Source organism: Rhinichthys klamathensis, unplaced genomic scaffold (genome assembly GCF_029890125.1).
Source record: "Rhinichthys klamathensis goyatoka isolate OS25496 unplaced genomic scaffold, OSU_Roscu_1.1 h1tg000395l_1, whole genome shotgun sequence".
NCBI classification, from domain to species: Eukaryota; Metazoa; Chordata; class Actinopteri; order Cypriniformes; family Leuciscidae; genus Rhinichthys; species Rhinichthys klamathensis.
Genome location: NW_026606897.1, coordinates 1,969,446 through 1,988,603, shown reverse-complemented (window position 1 = coordinate 1,988,603; position 19,158 = coordinate 1,969,446). Strand labels below are relative to the sequence as shown.

General features: G+C 38.4%; 1 protein-coding gene across 1 annotated transcript in view; it reads right to left on the bottom strand.

Annotated features, from left to right (window-relative positions):
- rapgef5b (Rap guanine nucleotide exchange factor (GEF) 5b) overlaps positions 1 to 19,158 on the bottom strand; it is a 73,200-nt gene that overhangs the window by 30,250 nt on the left and 23,792 nt on the right. The window contains exons 8-11 of the mRNA XM_056234462.1: positions 18,710 to 18,780; positions 9,002 to 9,127; positions 1,521 to 1,642; positions 801 to 892 (exon numbers count right to left, since the gene is read on the bottom strand). Of these exons, the coding sequence (XP_056090437.1) occupies positions 801 to 892; positions 1,521 to 1,642; positions 9,002 to 9,127; positions 18,710 to 18,780 (411 nt within the window). The remainder of the gene's footprint in view (positions 1 to 800; positions 893 to 1,520; positions 1,643 to 9,001; positions 9,128 to 18,709; positions 18,781 to 19,158) is intronic.

Sequence of the window (19,158 nt, the reverse complement as noted above, 5' to 3'; positions counted from 1 at the left end):
CTGTATGGCTTTCCTTCTTCTTCGGAACACAAAAGAAGATAATTTGAAGAACATTTTATTTGTTTTTGTCGATTTAATCAAAGTCAGTGGGGTACAAAAGACATTGGACCCTACTGAATTGAATTGTATGGACAAAAAAATCTCAAAATATCTTCTTTTGTGTTCCAAAGCAGAATGGAAGTCATAAAGGTTTGGATCAACACAAGAGTGTGAATTAAAATTTTTGGGTGAACTATCAGTTTAAGAGATGGTATGATCATGTTTAAGAAGATGGACAAATTTCAGACCAGTGTTATTTTAGTATTCTATACAATTACTATAATAGTATTTATTGATATTTCGAATAAAATTTCAGTTTTCAATTTAATTCTAGTTTCAGTAATTTGTTATGTATTTTAGCCATCTCTATTATTATTATTTTTATAAAAAAATTTTTTTTTTTGCTTTATTTTATTTTACTTTAATTTTAGTTTTAGTCATTTTAGTTTTATGAATGTGGCCAAGGCAACATTTCACTTTTTTTTTTTTACGTTTAAAAGGTTCAATATTTATATTTTGTTTCAGCTTTTTTCAATTAACAAAACTATTTTAATGGTTTATTTGAATAGTTTTAAAATTAAACAGCCCTGTTTCATACTCATACTATAACACAACTTATATGACATATGAAATACAGTCAAGCCTGCAGATCTCTGCATAATCGAAAAACACCTGTTAGATTATGCCTCAAAATCAGTTGAGAAAGTCAGCAGAAAACATATATACGTGGGTCACGACTATGATAAAAGGTGACGGCTCACCTGTCTCTCTGCTCTTTTGCTCCTCCTCCAGCCTCAGGTGGCCCAGCAGATGCTCCAAAACCCTTTCAGGGGCGGCAGGCACGGCAGCGTACCTGTGGGAGACAGAAGAGTCACTGGAGTCTTCCTCTTCGATGGAGGACAGGGAGCGACTGCTGCACCAGCCTTCCTCATCGCCCTCTTCCTCTGTGCCCTCCTCGTCAATATAACGGAAATACGGCACGTCGAATGTAGGCACAGTAGCTCGGTCTGTGCTGCAGGTATCGGAGGACTCGTCCTCATCCTCGTCTTCCTCCTGTTCCACCAGAGCGGCCGGCATCAACCTGTCGTCCATGCGCGGGTCGGGGGCCACTGCACGCCTGCTGCCCATGTCCACATCGGCGCCGACTTACCACATTGACCCGGAGGAATCGAGGAGTCAAAAGCCTGACTGCGCTCTGGAGCTTCTGGTTTAAGATCCCTCAGAAGGGCTCCATAGGAAAGAGCGCACGCCAATGCAGCACATCCTCATACGTGTGTGTGTGTGTGTGTGTGTGTGTGATTGAGCGCGTTAGAGAATGACTTCAGGGAGATGAGAGATATAAATAAAGTGACAAAGAGGCAAGGCTGGACAGATTACATGAAAGACGGAATGACAAGCGTGAGAAATGAGAGACGAGAGAGAAAGGGTGCGCGCGCTCTGGAGCTCCACTCGCATGTGAGAGCGGGTGTGTGGCTGCTTACCTCCCGGTCCAGGGGAAGGAGGAGGAGGAGGAGGAGGAGGGAGCTCTCGGTGACGTCGTTCTCTGAAGCACCTCGTGGCTCCTCTCTCTCTCACACACACGGACTGCTGCGTCACCGGGGGGCTGTGGGAGGGGAGAACATTATCACCAGGGAGATTCCCTGTATTCCCGTCCCTGTCTGTCTCGCTCCCCTGATTTCCATCACAATACAGTTTTAAATTAAACATCCCACATCAAATGGCGCCGTTCAATGGGTTTGTTTTATCGTGACCCAACACAATGCTGCCGTAACATTGCTCGGCGCGAGGCTGCATTTATATTTTAATCATTTGCTCGTTTCGAAAGGTGAATTAATTCATCTGATTTAGTTATTTGATATTGCATAATCACGAATTGCAAGCCTTTATGCTGAAATATTACGTGTGTGTGCTGAGCTGGTTTGTTGGTTGAATATATATTTATACAGTACGTACATCTATGCATAATGTGTAATGAAAACATTTGAACACAGGGATAGTCCATGCAAAAATGAAAATTCTGTCATCACTCACTCACCCTAACCATGTCTTTCTTCTGTGGAACACAAAAGAAGATATTTTGAAGAATGTTGGTAACTAAACAGTTCATTTGTGTCCAGCAGAAGAAAGAAATGCATTCAGATTTGAAACGATATGAGAATTTTCATTTTTGGGTGGACTATCCCTTAAAGTCAAGCTTAAAAATATATGAATATTAGAACAATTAGAACAAAATATCAAACAAAGCATAATTTATTTTAAAGATAGCACAAACATCTATCTATCTATCTATCTATCTATCTATCTATCTATCTATCTATCTATCTATCTATCTATCTATCTATCTATATATTAATGAGAATAGTAGAAAATTCTGTTTCTCAGTTTTTATGAAATACTTTATTTATGGATGGCAGGTAAATATACTTAATTCACCCGCCATTAGCGGGGGTTGCAAAAATAATTATAATTTGGACCCTTGAAATTTTGTATAAAATAAAATATGCCAATATGTCAAAAACTTTTGTGGCCATTGTATATGTATATGGACGTTTATATATGTATATACAGTATGTGTATGAAGGAAAGCTGCTCTGAACCAATATTCCACTGCTATTGTCCTGTAAAAGCCATGTCACTTTGCCCGGTGTGTGTTATCAATCTTCCACAGATCTCCGAACACGTTGAAACACACATACACACACACACACTGAGAACAAAGCACTCAATCCATCCAAACTCCAATATTCATACATCCCTAAAACTCAACCAATAATTGCAAACCCAATTCCCTATATCACTGACATAAACATCTCAACAACTGTATGCAATGCTATAAAATGTGCTCAAACTAGTGCAGACTAAACCAGCCATGCAATACCCTCATGTACGGTTTAAAACGGAAAGAAAGTTTGAGAGTTTGTATCTAATTATGTTCTGATATGAATACTTAAAAACAGCTCTGGACTCTGAACTCCAGTAAAAGGTCTGTTTGCTGTAGTTTAGCCAGCCAGCATGTGAACTGTTTGACTCACTAGTGTGTGTAAACATGGGTGTGTGCATCTCATGCCTTCCATAATGCTTGTGCCAACAACATACGGACCGGGATCTTACTGTCACTCTTCGAAAAACACCCTCATTACAGTGATACACTAAGAGAAGTGCATTTCAAGTTAGCAGTGCAATTAATGGATAGATCATGCAGAGTTTGTGTGTGCGAGTGTATGTGTGTGCGCATGTTTTAATGAGCTGGTTTTCATTCTCTCTGTCCTTAGACTACAGCAAACAGCACATCAGTCAATGTGGCGCGTGTGTGCGCCCGTAATTAGGCAGACAGACAGGCTGGAAGGACCAGCACTTTTCTGCTCTAATTGCCCATTGCACTGAAACACTGAGAGACCTCCAATGATCTTGGACGAACGAACACGCACACACACACACGGATGCATGTACACACTGCAACCCCCACACACTCTCATGACGATCAGCACAAACTGCATTTAAAAAGCCACAATCTCAGACTCATCTCCCCAGGCAGAAGTTTCTGCTTGGCTTTGGATTGGCAAAAAGCTCCATTGAGCTCCATTGGGGGGACCTGAACGCTTTAGTAGTGACAGAGTAATATTACACAGGATCGAAATGTGGCATTTAGTGGCATTGAGATGTGCTAACGCTTTTGTGGGAAGTGAAGTGGAAACATTTAGACTGATAGAATGGCACAATGGCGTCAGTACAGGCTGGAGGCAAACTCAAATGAGCAGCGCCTGTTTGATGCAAGAATCTATTTGCATCTTCTCTTTCTACCCACAGAGTATCTATTTGCATGCATTTTTTGAAGGGGCACCAATGGCAGTCTTTGTATTTGATGTCTTGGGCAAGATACCAACCCCAGGCTCATTGGAAAAATTTTCGCAAAATTATATTAAAATTATATTACAATGCGTTTTGCACACTACAGTTACCCTAACCCTATGTTAATGCTCTATCGCGTTTGAAAATATCATAACACCTACACTAAACCCTTAACAAACTTGACAGTGTTAACAAAAGGAAACGTAAGATTAAAACACATTTGCTGAAGCAACCATGCCATTTTAGCTTGCTTCCATAAGTCTTTGAGCTCTTTTATCACGACACGGGACTCTTACCGGAGAAAAGCCATTCTTATGGAGCAGGTTATGTGATGCAAACATCAAAAAGTATTAGTTTACAAATGATGCACTATGGTAAAAGTGTTTTGAGGTCATAATATAGTATTGTTCAAGCAATATTGCCTCTAGTGTTCTGAGTTTTGCAACAACAAAAAATGCAAATATGCCGCAACCTCGGATTGGAATATTTTCCATACAGAGATGAAGCTACTGTACAAAACTTGTAGTCCTTTACAAATTTTACCACGTAACCTAGAGAGTGAAATTGATGGTGTGTAAATGTTTTTGACTGGTTGTATGTTTTATGCTGGATTTAGTATTGTATGTTGTATAAGCAAACTCAGCTGGCTACCTTGGCCAGAACATTCCTGTCTTTTCTCCTGGTTAAATAATGGTAAATTAAAATAATAAAAAATCAAATATATTTGGCTCATAAATTTAAGGGGGCATTTCTGGGTTGAGGAACATTAATCAACAAAATAATCTCACTCGACTGGGTACTAAAAATGTCATATTCCAGAAAAAAGTTATTGTGAACTTGAGAGAAACACTACAATCACACTAAAAGGTGTCCTGGTTAGCCCGCTCCATTCTGAAGTGACTGCATGCGTCATGATTAGACCTTGAAGACCAGTTCTGTGATTATACAGGGGCTGACGCAACACTTCTCTGAGCTTCAGTCGAAAGCTACAAAAGCCAGTCACCTTGTATCGAGTATATTGCATATGATGGGGTTCGATGATTGTAATGCATTTATTTATGCCACCAATCTCAGAGACAACATATTGTATGTGTGACATCAGCCTGGTGGCGTATTTCTTTTATGCTGTCACTTCACATTTTTGCTTTATATCATTAAACAACAAAATGCGCTCAGATCATTTGTATACAACGAATTACTGATTCTGTGACCATAGCTAGTTGGTATCTATCTATCTATCTATCCATCCATCCATCCGTTGTATTTATTATTTTTGCATACTGTAATGCTAAACTATTATACTATATAAAACTGGTATACTATATACACCAATGAAAAACATGTTTTTTTACGAGCACAGTTAAGTAAATTGCAAATGCTTTTGTCACTGCAACACGGAGCAGAAGCCTCTGGAACAGTGCTATGTTTATGTAAGTGTCAAAAAGACAATGTGATATTTTAAATCATTTCCTGGTCTGTTGATATTACTTTGCACAAAGGCTTCCAAAATTCCTCCTGGAATAAACAAAAAACTTTTTTGACCATATGCATAATTTACAGCTCCTAAGGTTTACATGGGTATAGAATACAATCTATAACAAAACCCACTAGATTAAAGCAACTAAAGATAAAAAAATAAATACAACAACAAAATGTATTGCCTATTGAAAAAACATTAAATATGTATATAGGAAACAGACCCATAATATCATAATGATAAAGACAGAATAATAATATTTAGCTTCAATTCATGCATTAGGTTCCCTACAAAACCAACAACACAAACTAACTTACAGCCCAGAAAACAGAAAGCATATACTTTTACTTTGAAACTTTAGTTTACTCTATCTATCCCAATCCTTTCCACTGCAAAGAGGCTCCACAAACTGTTAAACAAAATATTACATCACTTTGACGATGAGTGAAAGCAGAGAGCAGGTAAAATGTGTGGTACGCACTTAAAAGGGATTCTCAAACAAACAGCAATACACGGTCATCCCTCAGTACACTGTCTTTACTCTCATACCGTCTTTGTCTCACAGCTGCCTGCTGTGTTAAGACACGCTCATGCCAAGTCCAAAGTCAACTACCTGCATCAAATATTCAGAAACCATTTTGACACCAAAAGTAATCGGTTTCAAGTCTGATGCATAATTGTCAACATAATCTGAAAATGTCAGAATGAACTGTTCCGCATACAAACAATTAAACAATTTAATCATGAATCTGAAAAACAAACAAACAAACAAAAAGATGGATCATAATGGTATGATATTAAAATTGGAACTGGGCATGTTGCAGTCCAAGGCCACTCTCACCAGTCTGCTATGGATACGCTTACCCAGTCAAATACCGCCTTGCTTTAGTAGGAAATACTTCTTAGCAAACTTTTAGTCATAATGGTGTCAAATTGTGTTGTTCCCCGCTGCAAGAATTCAAAGAGTAAATGTTTAGCGGGAATGAGTTGTCGGGGATACAAAAATGCGGAAGTACAATCTGTGGTTTTCACGAAAGCCCTGGAGCTGTCAAAATTATGCAGAATGATGCAATTTGCGTAGGGGTGTGCCATATCATACCGTCCACGATAACACCGGTATAAATTTTTACATGATAAAAAAAGTGTCATATCGCGATGATATAGTGACGCAATGACATATGGCGCATGCGTCTTCTCTCTTCTCTCTCTCGTCTCTCAAAATGGGTTGCACAAGCCATGCGCTGCATGCGACGATACTACACTCTCGCGTTTAGGAGTCGGGACATGACGGAATGTCACTTGCACAATAGGGCCAGCAGTGCATCGTAACTGAAGTTTATAATTTTCACGTCTTTTTAAGTCTTATCAGTTTAAACATTCAAGCGATTTTAAACTATTTAGTAGGGCTGTCAAATGATTAATCACGATTAATCACATCTAAAATAAAAGTTTTTTTTACATAATATATGTGGGTGCACTGTGTATAATTATTTTGTATATATATAAATACACACACATGCATGTATATTTAAGAAAAAAATATAATTTATATATAAAATATTTATATTTATATATAATGTAAATTATATATAAATCTATATACAGTATATACATGAAAATATTTCTTAAATATATACAAGCATGTGTGTGTATTTATATATATAAAATAATTATACACAATGCACCCACATATATTATGTAAAAAAAACTTTTATTTTGGATGTGATTAATCACGATTAATCATTTGACAGCCCTACTATTTAGTACCCACGTGCTCTCTGAGAGATGGTTTTCTCTGTGTGTATACAGTAAAGCTGCCTCACAAACATCTCGCGAGTAACAAAAGTTATTTTTCATCGCTTTAACGGCAAAAAACGCACAAAATTGTGTCAAAATTCCGGTCTTGGTTAGTATATTCGTAAACACAGTCGGTTATGTCTTAAATAAGATTTACGTATGTAACAGTGTGACAGCCAGTGTAATGAAAACAGTAATGGATCCGTCCATTAGCTCTAAAAGTGACAGCAGCCATATGTGCCTGTCATTAATGTTGTCGTCAAAACAACAAAAGATAGCTTTATTGTAAGGAATCAGAATTAATAGCCTATGTATTTAAAGGGATAGTTCACCCAAAAATGAAAATTCTGTCAGTAATTACTCACCCTTATGTTGTTCCAACCCCGTAAGACTTTCGTTCAAAAGTTTGCCAATTTTCAACCCTCTTCATATTGTTACAATCAATGTCGGTAGTACTATAAATGAACAATGTTTACTCTTTCTCTGTATTACCTGGGGCCTATACCATAAAAGTCTTGCGTAGCCAGACCTTCAGACTGACGGCAGAAGGTCTGGACTCCATCGCAGCTTTCATTAGCCAAGGACTGCCCAGAAGCCTCTTACACCTTAAATCATATGAAAATTATGTTCATTTAAATTTAGAATTTAAATGGGAAAATGATTACCGAATACAGGGTGAATACAACTAATCCTGATTCCTAACAGCACAAAACTTCTGAGCCCAGCCTCAAATTACTGTGACTTTTTTGAAGCTCAAAAAGGATTTGGATCAAAAAAGCTTTTGATTATGACAACACATTACAAGTGGCTTGTCTTAAATTAATTTTAAAGTTCCTTATCATGGTAATAGGTCAAATTAAGGATAATTCTACTTTTGTCTCATAAAGGTCAAATAAATATCTCTCCCAGAATAGAACGGCATGACACCCAGAGCAGGAGAAGTGATTGGTTGCCAGCAACCTTATGGGGCTCAAGTCGACTCTTCCTGTCATTGTGAGTGGCCGCCCGCCATCAGGAAGAGGCAACTGGGACTATTGTGGGATCAACCAATCAGAGACTAGCATGAGATTGGTGCCCTTTTCGGTTTTAGAAAGTCTCTCCTGAACCAGCTACAGATTTGAAAACAGATTCAATGATAAAGTGACACCAAACAATGACTTTTCTTTAAAATAATGATATCAATCAACATATAAGGGTGCTGCTTCACAAACCACAACAAAATAGTTATTATAATATAAAATAATACCTTTTCTGAACAAATAACACACAACAAAACAACAAATTGTCAAGTACTACCAAAAAACGAAATATACACGACATTGACTATAAATGCTATTCGAATGTTTTTTCAACTATGGGCATGTTTATGTCCCAGCAGGTTTAAAAAAAAATCTAAATACAATGATTATTTACTATTTATAGATTTTTTTTAGAGATTTATAGATTGTTTTGTTTTGTATAGATTTAATTGTTTTACCCTCGTCCGTCACCCAGACTTTCAATCATAAAATATGAAAATCCATTTTAAAAATTGGAATCATTACATTAAAAAAACCCAGAATAGTCTAAACAAAGAGTGAAATAAACAGAAAACATTTTAATATTACATGATTTTATTTCAACCAGGACCTACAATTTCGCTACTAATAAAGTTATTTTAACAAGGATGTAATTTTGTCAAATTAAAAGCATAAAAATGATTTAATTGTATTTAATTTGTATTTAAAATACTAGCCCTATTACTGAAGTTTCCAAAAGAGCCCAGAGTTGAAAACAGACCCTAATAATAATACTCAGTGTGTGGATTGGCTGATGCATGAACGTTAGTGTGCATCTCACCTCAGCAGGCCTTTCGGTAGCTCTGAGCGGGCTGTGTAAAAGGCGGCATCCGTCTTTGGCCAGTCTCTGGACCATCTCCAATCGGCTGATATCCTCTTTATCGCGTGTACCAGCCCCGGGGCCCTGCTGCAGTGCAGGGGACACAGAAAACACATACCTCAGGCCACAGTCCCACGCCATGAGACTGCAACACAGCTCTCAAAGTCACTGAGAGTTTGACAGCCCGTCCCACTGTCTCCTCCAGCTGTGTCCTTACTCAGGTGAGACTGAAGATGGTCACGGTAGTCCTGAGGGTTTAGTGAGCTCCAGAAGCACACAACCGGTCAAGAGGAAAGCTTTCAAAAGTGAAGACTCAGAGACAGTGTTGCCTGAGGGGGAGAGTGAACCTGACTTTTCTCTCTCTCTCTCTCTCTCTCTCTCTCTCTGTCTTACGCACATAGCCAGGGTGGGGGCGACCAGGAAACATCTGGCAGTCCCTCCAATCCCGAATAGGAAGTATCACAATCTCCAGAAAATGGGAGAAAGGCCAGCATGGGGTCTAGGGCAGGTTACTGATGGGTTTACCGATCATGTGCACTGTTTGTATATCATTTAAGTTCACAAGTGATTCATAAGGTCATGTGCTAGCAACTTGGCATCTTGCAAATATCATATGCATCAATGACAAATAAGAGTGTCTGCAGTAAAGAAAATCTTTTCAAAATCTAGTTTAAATAGCATGTACAAGTTCTTATAAATGTGTATTCTTGCTGGTTTCATATGGTTTTATGAAAACATTTGTACAATTTTCAATAACAGCTTCGATGTAATGACTAAAAATGTCATAACATATTTCCTTGAATACATGGTGTGAATATACACATCTTATTATTTTATTTTATTTTTTTAATTTAAAAATAAAAAGAGTTGGGGTTTTTTTTTTTTGGGGGGGGGGGGGGGGGGGGGGGTCACCAAATGTGACATTTTAGAGCTTGAACTACCGTAATCTTGGCCTTTTCATAAAAAGGTCAGATATTTGAAGAAACTTCCTGATCTTGATGCACAATCATAAGGGTCTAGCTCCTCTTTATGACATGATTTCCTTTTTTTGTCTCCTTGTTGGCTGAACCATATGACTTTGTTTTTTTGCACCAGATGACATTGTTTTTAATTTTGTTTTTTGACAAGTTATCAAATATTAACAGTGCAATAGTTTTGGTATTTGTTAATGTTTAAGAAATAGTAATTAAACATTATGCCAAATTACTTTCCTTATCTTTTCAAGGTGTTTCTTTTCAGGAATTTGTATGATATTATGATATCAGGACTGTTGTATCACCCTGTCATTTTTCACTTTATTCCCCAAAAAGTCTTTGTATTATAAATGGCCTTTTTAATATGTTTTTGAAAAAATTATTAGATCCAGACAAAAATGGTATGTCACTGACCCACATAATGTGGTTAGTTCACTCAAAAATGTCATCATTTACTCAACCTCAAATTGTTTAAAACCTGTATGAATTTATTTATTGTGCTAAACACAAAAGAATATATAAAAAATGTGGGTAACAAAACAGTTGATGACATTAACGAACATTGACTTGACGAAAAAAAAAAACGAAAAAAAATAAAGACATTAATACAGATTTGGAACAACTTGAAGGTGAGTAAAAGATGACAATTTTCTTAAAAACTATCCCTTTTAGTCACACTTAATTAACTTCATTGAAGAAAAACGGGGAAAAAAGCAAACAAATGATGGTCCTATTTCTCACATCTCATTTAATTTTTTTTACAATTAGTTTTATTGTGATTTTAGTGGATATATACAACGTATGTAGCCCCGCCCCTTTTTAGCGCTGCACTCGCTGTGTTCTGTCTTAGTTTGTATTTCCACAGCATGAAGTTAAGATCGTTTTAAAACGATCTTTATTATATTCTGGGAATTGTTCTTAATCTCTTTGCTATTGTGTCACTTTGAGATTTCTTTGAAATGTAAAGTGCATTATAAATAAAAAATGTATTATCGTTTTAAAATCGTATATAAAAACCGCTCGTTTTAAAACCGTCCCGGTCTACTGACATTTGTTATGACATCCACTTCAAACATTACAACGCTCATGATAACTTTTTTTTGTTAACTCTACAATAAGTAAATCTACTTCACCAGCAAATACCTCTTCGACAGCGATGCCATAGAAATATACAGAGCTACTGCAGAAACGGAAGTTCAAACACAAAATTATAAAGATGGCTGCACACTTGTTTCTCTGGCGCATAAGGTCAATGAAGTCAGTTCCCTTCAAAATAAACCACTGATCAACCAAATACAATACATCAGGAATAATCTATAAAGTTACTAATTAATGATCTAAATTTTTAGATCGTATTTGACAATGTATCCCGTGTAAATTTCCCTCTCCATTTAGACACAATGGCAAATGCCACACGTCCAGAGGAGAAACCTGTGACCTCATTCTCTGATGTAAGGGAAGGAGAGAGGAATTTGTCCTGAACACACTCAAGTATTTCCATATCAACTCAGCTGGCTATATAAGGAATCAAACCTCATGCTAGACAAATTCAACACAAGCTGCGTCCCTGACATTCTTCAGCACTTCAGTGTAGGGAAGAATATAGAAAACAATGGGCAGTTGGATTGAACTATACTAATAGCATAAACCTGATAAGAGTGAATTTCCAGAAAAAGGCCCAATGATAAGCAATTAAGATAACATATCCAATCCACCAATAACAAAACTAATGTCCGTGGGAGCTCTCAAAATGATCAGGCTAATTGACCGTTTTCTTTTTTCATTATAAATACAAGACAGGAAATCACTTCATATCCATAATATATTACAAAAACAAAAGCTTACGCTGCAATTCAAGACTACCAGCAGTTCTCAACTGAACCAAAATATTGTAGCATGTTCTGATAGGGTCTAACACAATGCTGAGCGCTACTAATCACATAATCGTGCATAGTTAGACATGGCCTTATTTTTTTAATCAAGGGTATAAACAAGGCTTGGTTCTAACTGGACCGCGAGACATAATGACAACGTTGGCACCCTTTTACAGTTTCTACAGTTTAATTTCAGAAGCACGCCAAAACAACGGAGCGGTTCACACAAGTGCTCAGGGCTGTTTATGGTAATGATCTTTCGGCGCTATATCCTCTCATTTTTATCTAGAGCCAAACGAGCTATATCCAATATCTTTGCGTTCGCATTGCTTCTCTCTCCCGCTAAAGACGATAAAGTTGCAGATGATGCGGTTATTTTAACAACAGTAAAAAAAAACAGTGAAGAGCTAAATAGATTAATGCTTTTGCCAAAACACTGCAGAAAACGAGAATGCAGCAAATACTATTTGTATCTGTCATACAGGCACTCTTTCCATTCAAATAAACAAGTTTTTTGACAGGACCTTTTTTTCATCGGCATTTAGCATTACTAATCAGCATGTTAAGAGCATTTCATAATAAACAATCCTATAATTAGGAAAATCATTTGTAGATGCCAAGAAAAGAAGACTAAAACTTTGACATTTTTAGTTAACTTATATATATATTAGTGCTGGGCCGTTATCGGCGTTAACGTGCTGCGTTAACGTGAGACTCTTATCGGGCGATAAAAAAAATACCGCCGTTAATCAAAGTTGGGTTGGGATCATAAAAAGCTTTTTCGAATATCGTTATATTTTCGGGCAATTCTAATGTGTAGTATGATGCCGCGCCTACTGTCACAGATCGCGCAGTAGGGTATTTTCCTGTCAGGGACACAAGGTGTACTTTTACTTTGTTACGTTGGGCGACGTTCCTCTCGTTACTTTATTTTAATGCAATACGTTGTTAAATGAGTTTATTCCAAGCGCGCTGTGTCCTTTGTATGGGCATGAGCGATGATCATTTAGATTTACAAATGAATCACTCTTTTGAGTCGATTCTGTTCAAAGACTTCATCAAACAAGTTGTCAGATGATCTGTCTAAATCGGTTCGCGAATCAGTTGATCTGTTCAGTTCCTCGCGCACTGAATCGTCTGAAGCGCTTTCAATTCGCACTCGGAGTTGAAACAGGAAGATTTAAGAGCATCAAGAGCGTTGGATGAAGTGGCCGATCTACAGTCTAGTCTAGTGAATGCAAATCTGCAAATGCATCATATTTTTGCCAGCGATGAAGATCTTTATTAGTTGAACATCTTCGTAAGCTGTCTGTGAATGAATGATTCCACAGGACGATACATTCGATTTCATTTCATTCAGGTAATACATTGTGTGTGTATTCCGCGTGTATTGCGCAGTGGCATAATCACACGAATAGTTTACATTGATTGAAACTAATTTGTTTAAAAATGAGGCTATTGCAGTAACAAGGCAGGTTCACATAAAATTCTTATGACATATGATGACATTATTTTTTGATCTACGAGCATTGGCGATGCAAAAACGGACTGTCGTGCGTATTGTTTTTTTTCTTCCAATTAGCCTACTATGTTAAAAAAAGGACAAAAACATGTTACTTGTGCAATTAATAAACAGTTTGTTTGATGACAAATCGCTAAAGATGAAATTGGGCTCCCTTTCTGTCATTGCGGGGTTTTTTTTATTTTTATTTTTTTAACGATATTCGACTTTTGCTCCTCGATTGTCGAATGGCATTTTTGGCAGAAAAGCACATCCCTACGCGAGGCAAACTATTCTCAAAGACTTACTTTTAGTCATTATTTGGGTAGCACACATATTCTGAATGCCTTCGGGAGAATTCAAATGAGCCATTTTAATCTAGATTAATCTAGATTAATTTCAATATTAATCTAGATTAATCTAGATTAAAAAAATTAATCTATGCCCACTTCTAATATATATATATATATATATATATATATATATATACACACACACTGAACAAAATTATAAACGCAACACTTTTGTTTTTGCCCCCATTTTTCATGAGCTGAACTCAAAGATCTAAGACTTTTGTATGCAAAAGGCCTATTTCTCTCAAATATTGTTCAGAAATCTGTCTAAATCAATAGCAGCGTTTACATGGTTCAATCGGAATGAAATCAATCCGATTGATGAATCCGAACACTGTGTTTACATGAACGATAAATAAAGTAATCGGGTTGATGTGCGCGTTTATGAATGAATGAATGATTGAGGCATTTATATAGTGCTTTCATATGTACTGTATACCCAAAGCGCTTTACAATCATATCAGGGGTTCTCTCCTCAACCAGCACCAGTGTGCAGCATCCACTTGGATGATGCGACGGCAGCCACAGTACAACGGCGCCAGTGCGCTCACCACACACCAGCTATAGTTGGAGAGGAGAGAGTGATAGAGCCAATTCAGTGGATGGGGATTATTAGGAGGCCATGATTGGCAGGGGCCAATGGGTGGAATGTGGCCAGGACACCAGGGTTACACCCCTTCTCTTTACGAGAAGTGCCATGGGATTTTTAATGACCTCAGAGAGTCAGGGCCTCGGTTTAACGTCTCATCCGAAGGACGGTGCTCTTTGACAGTACAGTGTCCCCGTCACTATACTGGGGCGTTAGGATCCATGCAGACCACAGGGTGAGCACCCCCTGCTGGCCTCACTAACACCTCTTCCAGCAGCAACCTAGTTTTCTCAGGAGGTCTCCCATCCAGGTACTAACCAGGCTCAGCCCTGCTTAGCTTCAGTGGGCAACCAGTCTTGGGCTACAGGGTGATATGGCTGCTTTATATGTCACAAGATTCAAATCGGAATTGATTTGTTGACATGCGCACACTGCACGAATATGCCGCTGTTCGCGCATAACTATTCTTCTCTATTGGTTCTTTATTTTTTTTAAACAGCAGACTTAATATTTATCCGTCTCTGGTCATGATTTGGAGACGATGAGCATGAACCGTTTTGCCGTGCTGCTTATATTGATCACGCAGTAAAACCCCGCGCCCAAAACCAGTCGTCCATGGATGATAATCTGAAACAAGCACTGGTGGGACGTTGTCCTGCTTCACTTCACAGACGCTGAGTGAAATGAGAATTTTTTAATAACGGAACACTCGTTTTATATTCACCTTATTCAACAGGAAGAACAGCTCGTTCCGTGCGTCATACGTCATTACGCTATTTCAACGTCATTGCACATGCGCAGTCCTTTTAGTTTCGGTTTTCAATCCGATCAAGTGTTTACATGTTCTCTCGATCGGATTACAAAAGGAGTAAACCACCCCTTTCAATCCGATCGAAATTTCAATCGGATCGAGCTCAATCGGATTGATTAAGGTATTTAAATGAAGGTTTTTTAGTCCGATTGAGCCGTCAATCTGATTATAAGTGTCCATGTAAACGCAGCTTGTGTTAGTGACCACTTCTCCTTTACCGAGATAATCCATCCACCTCACAGGTGTGGCATATCAAGATGCTGATTAGACAGCATGATTATTGCACAGGGGTGCCTTAGGCTGGCCACAATAAAAGGCCACTCTAAAATGTGCAGTTTTATCACATAGCACAATGCTACAGATGTCTCAAGTTTTAAGGGAGCGTGCAATTGGGATGCTGACTGCAGGAATGTTCACCAGAGCTGTTGCCCTTGAATTGAATGTTTATTTCTCTACCATAAGCCGTCTCCAAAGGCGTTTCAGAGAATTTGGCAGTACATCCAACCAGCCTCACAGCCGCAGACCACGTGTAACCACACCAGCCCAGGACCTCCACATGCAGCATCTTCACCTCCAAGATCGTCTGAGACCAGCCACCCGGACAGCTGCTGTAACAATGGGTTCGCATAACCAAAGAATTTCTGCACAAACTGTCAAAAACCGTCTCAGGGAAGCTCATCTGCATGCTCGTCGTCCTCATCGGAGTCTCGACCTGACTGCAGTTCATCGTCGTAACCGACTTGAGTGGGCAAATGCTCACATTCGATGGCGTCTGGCAATTGAGCATGTTTGGGATGCTATGGATCGGCGTATACGACAGCGTGTTCCAGGTCCTGCCAATATCCAGCAACTTCGCACAGCCATTGAAGAGGAGTGGAACAACATTCCACAGGCCACAATCAACAACCTGATCAACTCTATGCGAAAGAGATGTGTTGCACTGCGCAAGGCAAATGGTGGTCACACCAGACTGGTTTTCAGACTGTTTTTTTTCTTTGAGTTCAGCTCATGAAAAATGGGGGCAAAAACAAAAGTGTTGCGTTTATAATTTTGTTCAGTGTATATATATATTATCAGTTGAGCCCAATTGGATATGAATATTATATATAAATAAATAAAATAAAACAAACACACACACACACACACACACACACACACACACACACATATATATATATATATATATATATATATATATATATATAGGTCCTTCTAAAAAAATTAGCATATTGTGATAAAGTTCATTATTTTCCATAATGTAATGATAAAAATTAAACTTTCATATATTTTAGATTCATTGCACACCAACTGAAATATTTCAGGTCTTTTATTGTTTTAATACTGATGATTTTGGCATACAGCTCATGAAAACCCAAAATTCCTGTCTCAAAAAATTAGCATATCATGAAAAGGGTCTCTAAACGAGCTATTAACCTAATCATCTGAATCAACTAATTAACTCTAAACACCTGCAAAAGATTCCTGAGGCTTTTAAAAACTCCCAGCCTGTTTCATTACTCAAAACCGCAATCATGGGTAAGACTGCCGACCTGACTGCTGTCCAGAAGGCCATCATTGACACCCTCAAGCAAGAGGGTAAGACAGAAAGAAATTTCTGAACAAATAGGTTGTTCCCAGAGTGCTTTATCAAGGCACCTCAGTGGGAAGTCTGTGGGAAGGAAAAAGTGTGGCAAAAAACGCTGCACAACGAGAAGAGGTGACCGGACCCTGAGGAAGATTGTGGAGAAGGACCGATTCCAGACCTTGGGGGACCTGCGGAAGCAGTGGACTGAGTCTGGAGTAGAAACATCCAGAGCCACCGTGCACAGGCGTGTGCAGGAAATGGGCTACAGGTGCCGCATTCCCCAGGTCAAGCCACTTTTGAACCAGAAACAGCGGCAGAAGCGCCTGACCTGGGCTACAGAGAAGCAGCACTGGACTGTTGCTCAGTTTTGCATGTCATTCGGAAATCAAGGTGCCAGAGTCTGGAGGAAGACTGGGGAGAAGGAAATGCCAAAATGCCTGAAGTCCAGTGTCAAGTACCCACAGTCAGTGATGGTCTGGGGTGCCATGTCAGCTGCTGGTGTTGGTGCACTGTGTTTTATCAAGGGCAGGGTCAATGCAGCTAGCTATCAGGAGATTTTGGAGCACTTCATGCTTCCATCTGCTGAAAAGCTTTATGGAGATGAAGATTTCAAATTTCAGCACGACCTGGCACCTGCTCACAGTGCCAAAACCACTGGTAAATGGTTTACTGACCATGGTATTACTGTGCTCAATTGGCCTGCCAGCTCTCCTAACCTGAACCCCATAGAGAATCTGTGGGATATTGTGAAGAGAAAGTTGAGAGACGCAAGACCCAACACTCTGGATGAGCTTAAGGCCGCTATCGAAGCATCCTGGGCCTGCATAACACCTCAGCAGTGCCACAGGCTGATTGCCTCCATGCCACGCCGCATTGAAGCAGTCATTTCTGCAAAAGGATTCCCGACCAAGTATTGACTATTGAGTGCATAACTGAACATAATTATATGAAGGTTGACTTTTTTTAAAAAAAAATTATTAAAAACACTTCTTTTATTGGTCGGATGAAATATGCTAATTTTTTGAGACTTCAATTAAATTTAATTTTAAACTAAAATTTTGGGTTTTCATGAGCTGTATGCCAAAATCATCAGTATTAAAACAATAAAAGACCTGAAATATTTCAGTTGGTGTGCAATGAATCTAAAATATATGAAAGTTTAATTTTTATCATTACAATATGGAAAATAATGAACTTTATCACAATATGCTAATTTTTTGAGAAGGACCTGTATATATACACACAGACACACATTTTTTTCTCTCTCTCTCTTACAAAGTACTACTGCTGCCCAGATGGAAACTTCTATAACTTTCCCAGTGTACATTATGTTGTGTGTCTTTTGAAACACAGAGATCTAGACTGCGCATTTGTTGTTGTTGTCACCTTAAGACTTAGATCTAATATCGGTCAATATATCGTTTATGGGCTTCAAATAATATTGGTAAGCGGTTCATGGTTATACTAATAAATCTCAGTGTTTGATTTCAAAGACATTTTGTTTACTTTTGTATGATAAACATTTTTGGTTCTGTCGAAGCAAAATAATTTGCGAGCCAACAGTTCACTCTGATAATATGGTGTATATGTTATAATCTGTACAGCACTGTTTGTCCTTGTGAAGCACTGCTATTGTGTTGTCTTGATCACAGTTTCGTCAGATGTGCTGCAGTGAACCATCAGCTATTACACCGTGCTGGAACAGGCGAGAGCCTCACAGACAGGCACAAGGCTCTGTCCTGACACACAGTATAGAGTATCCATCTATCTCCAATCACAGGCTCTTTCTCTTTCTGCCAGTTCAAGGGCTTTCTACTGATGACTGAGCTGCGGGAAAGCGGTGCTCAATCAGGGGATGTATGGACAGCCCTGGGCAAGCGGGACAGCTGGTGAGCTCAGCAAAACATATACAGTATGCACACCAACACATACACACACTGTCAATGTAAAGCCAGCTGCCCTGGAATCTGTTTTCTCATTACCTTGCGCACAGCAGGACTGGGAGATGGTCCTTGCGTGTTAGTATTATGTTGTGGACTGCTCTCCTCCATCACTGGAAAACAAGAAATTTACAGCTGAGAATCAGTGGAGTGTTGTGTGCTGCCTGGGTTTATGCTTCTTTCTTTTTTTTAGCAAGATAGATTCATGTTCCAGTTCATGTGGAACGTCATTAACCTTACAAACACACAGAAAAGAAAAAAAAAACACTTTTATGGTATGTTTATAGTAAGATGCTATAGTAACACTTAACACTAGGGTTAAGTTTGGTGCAGGGTTATTATCTTTTAAAACAAACTAAAGTTACAAAAAACCCTTTTCATTACTTGGAACAAAATCAACATTAAATAAAATTAAACAATATAAGAAAACCCTTAAACATATTTGAATTAAGCTAATTGCCAAAGCAACATTTCTCATTTCTGTTTAGTTT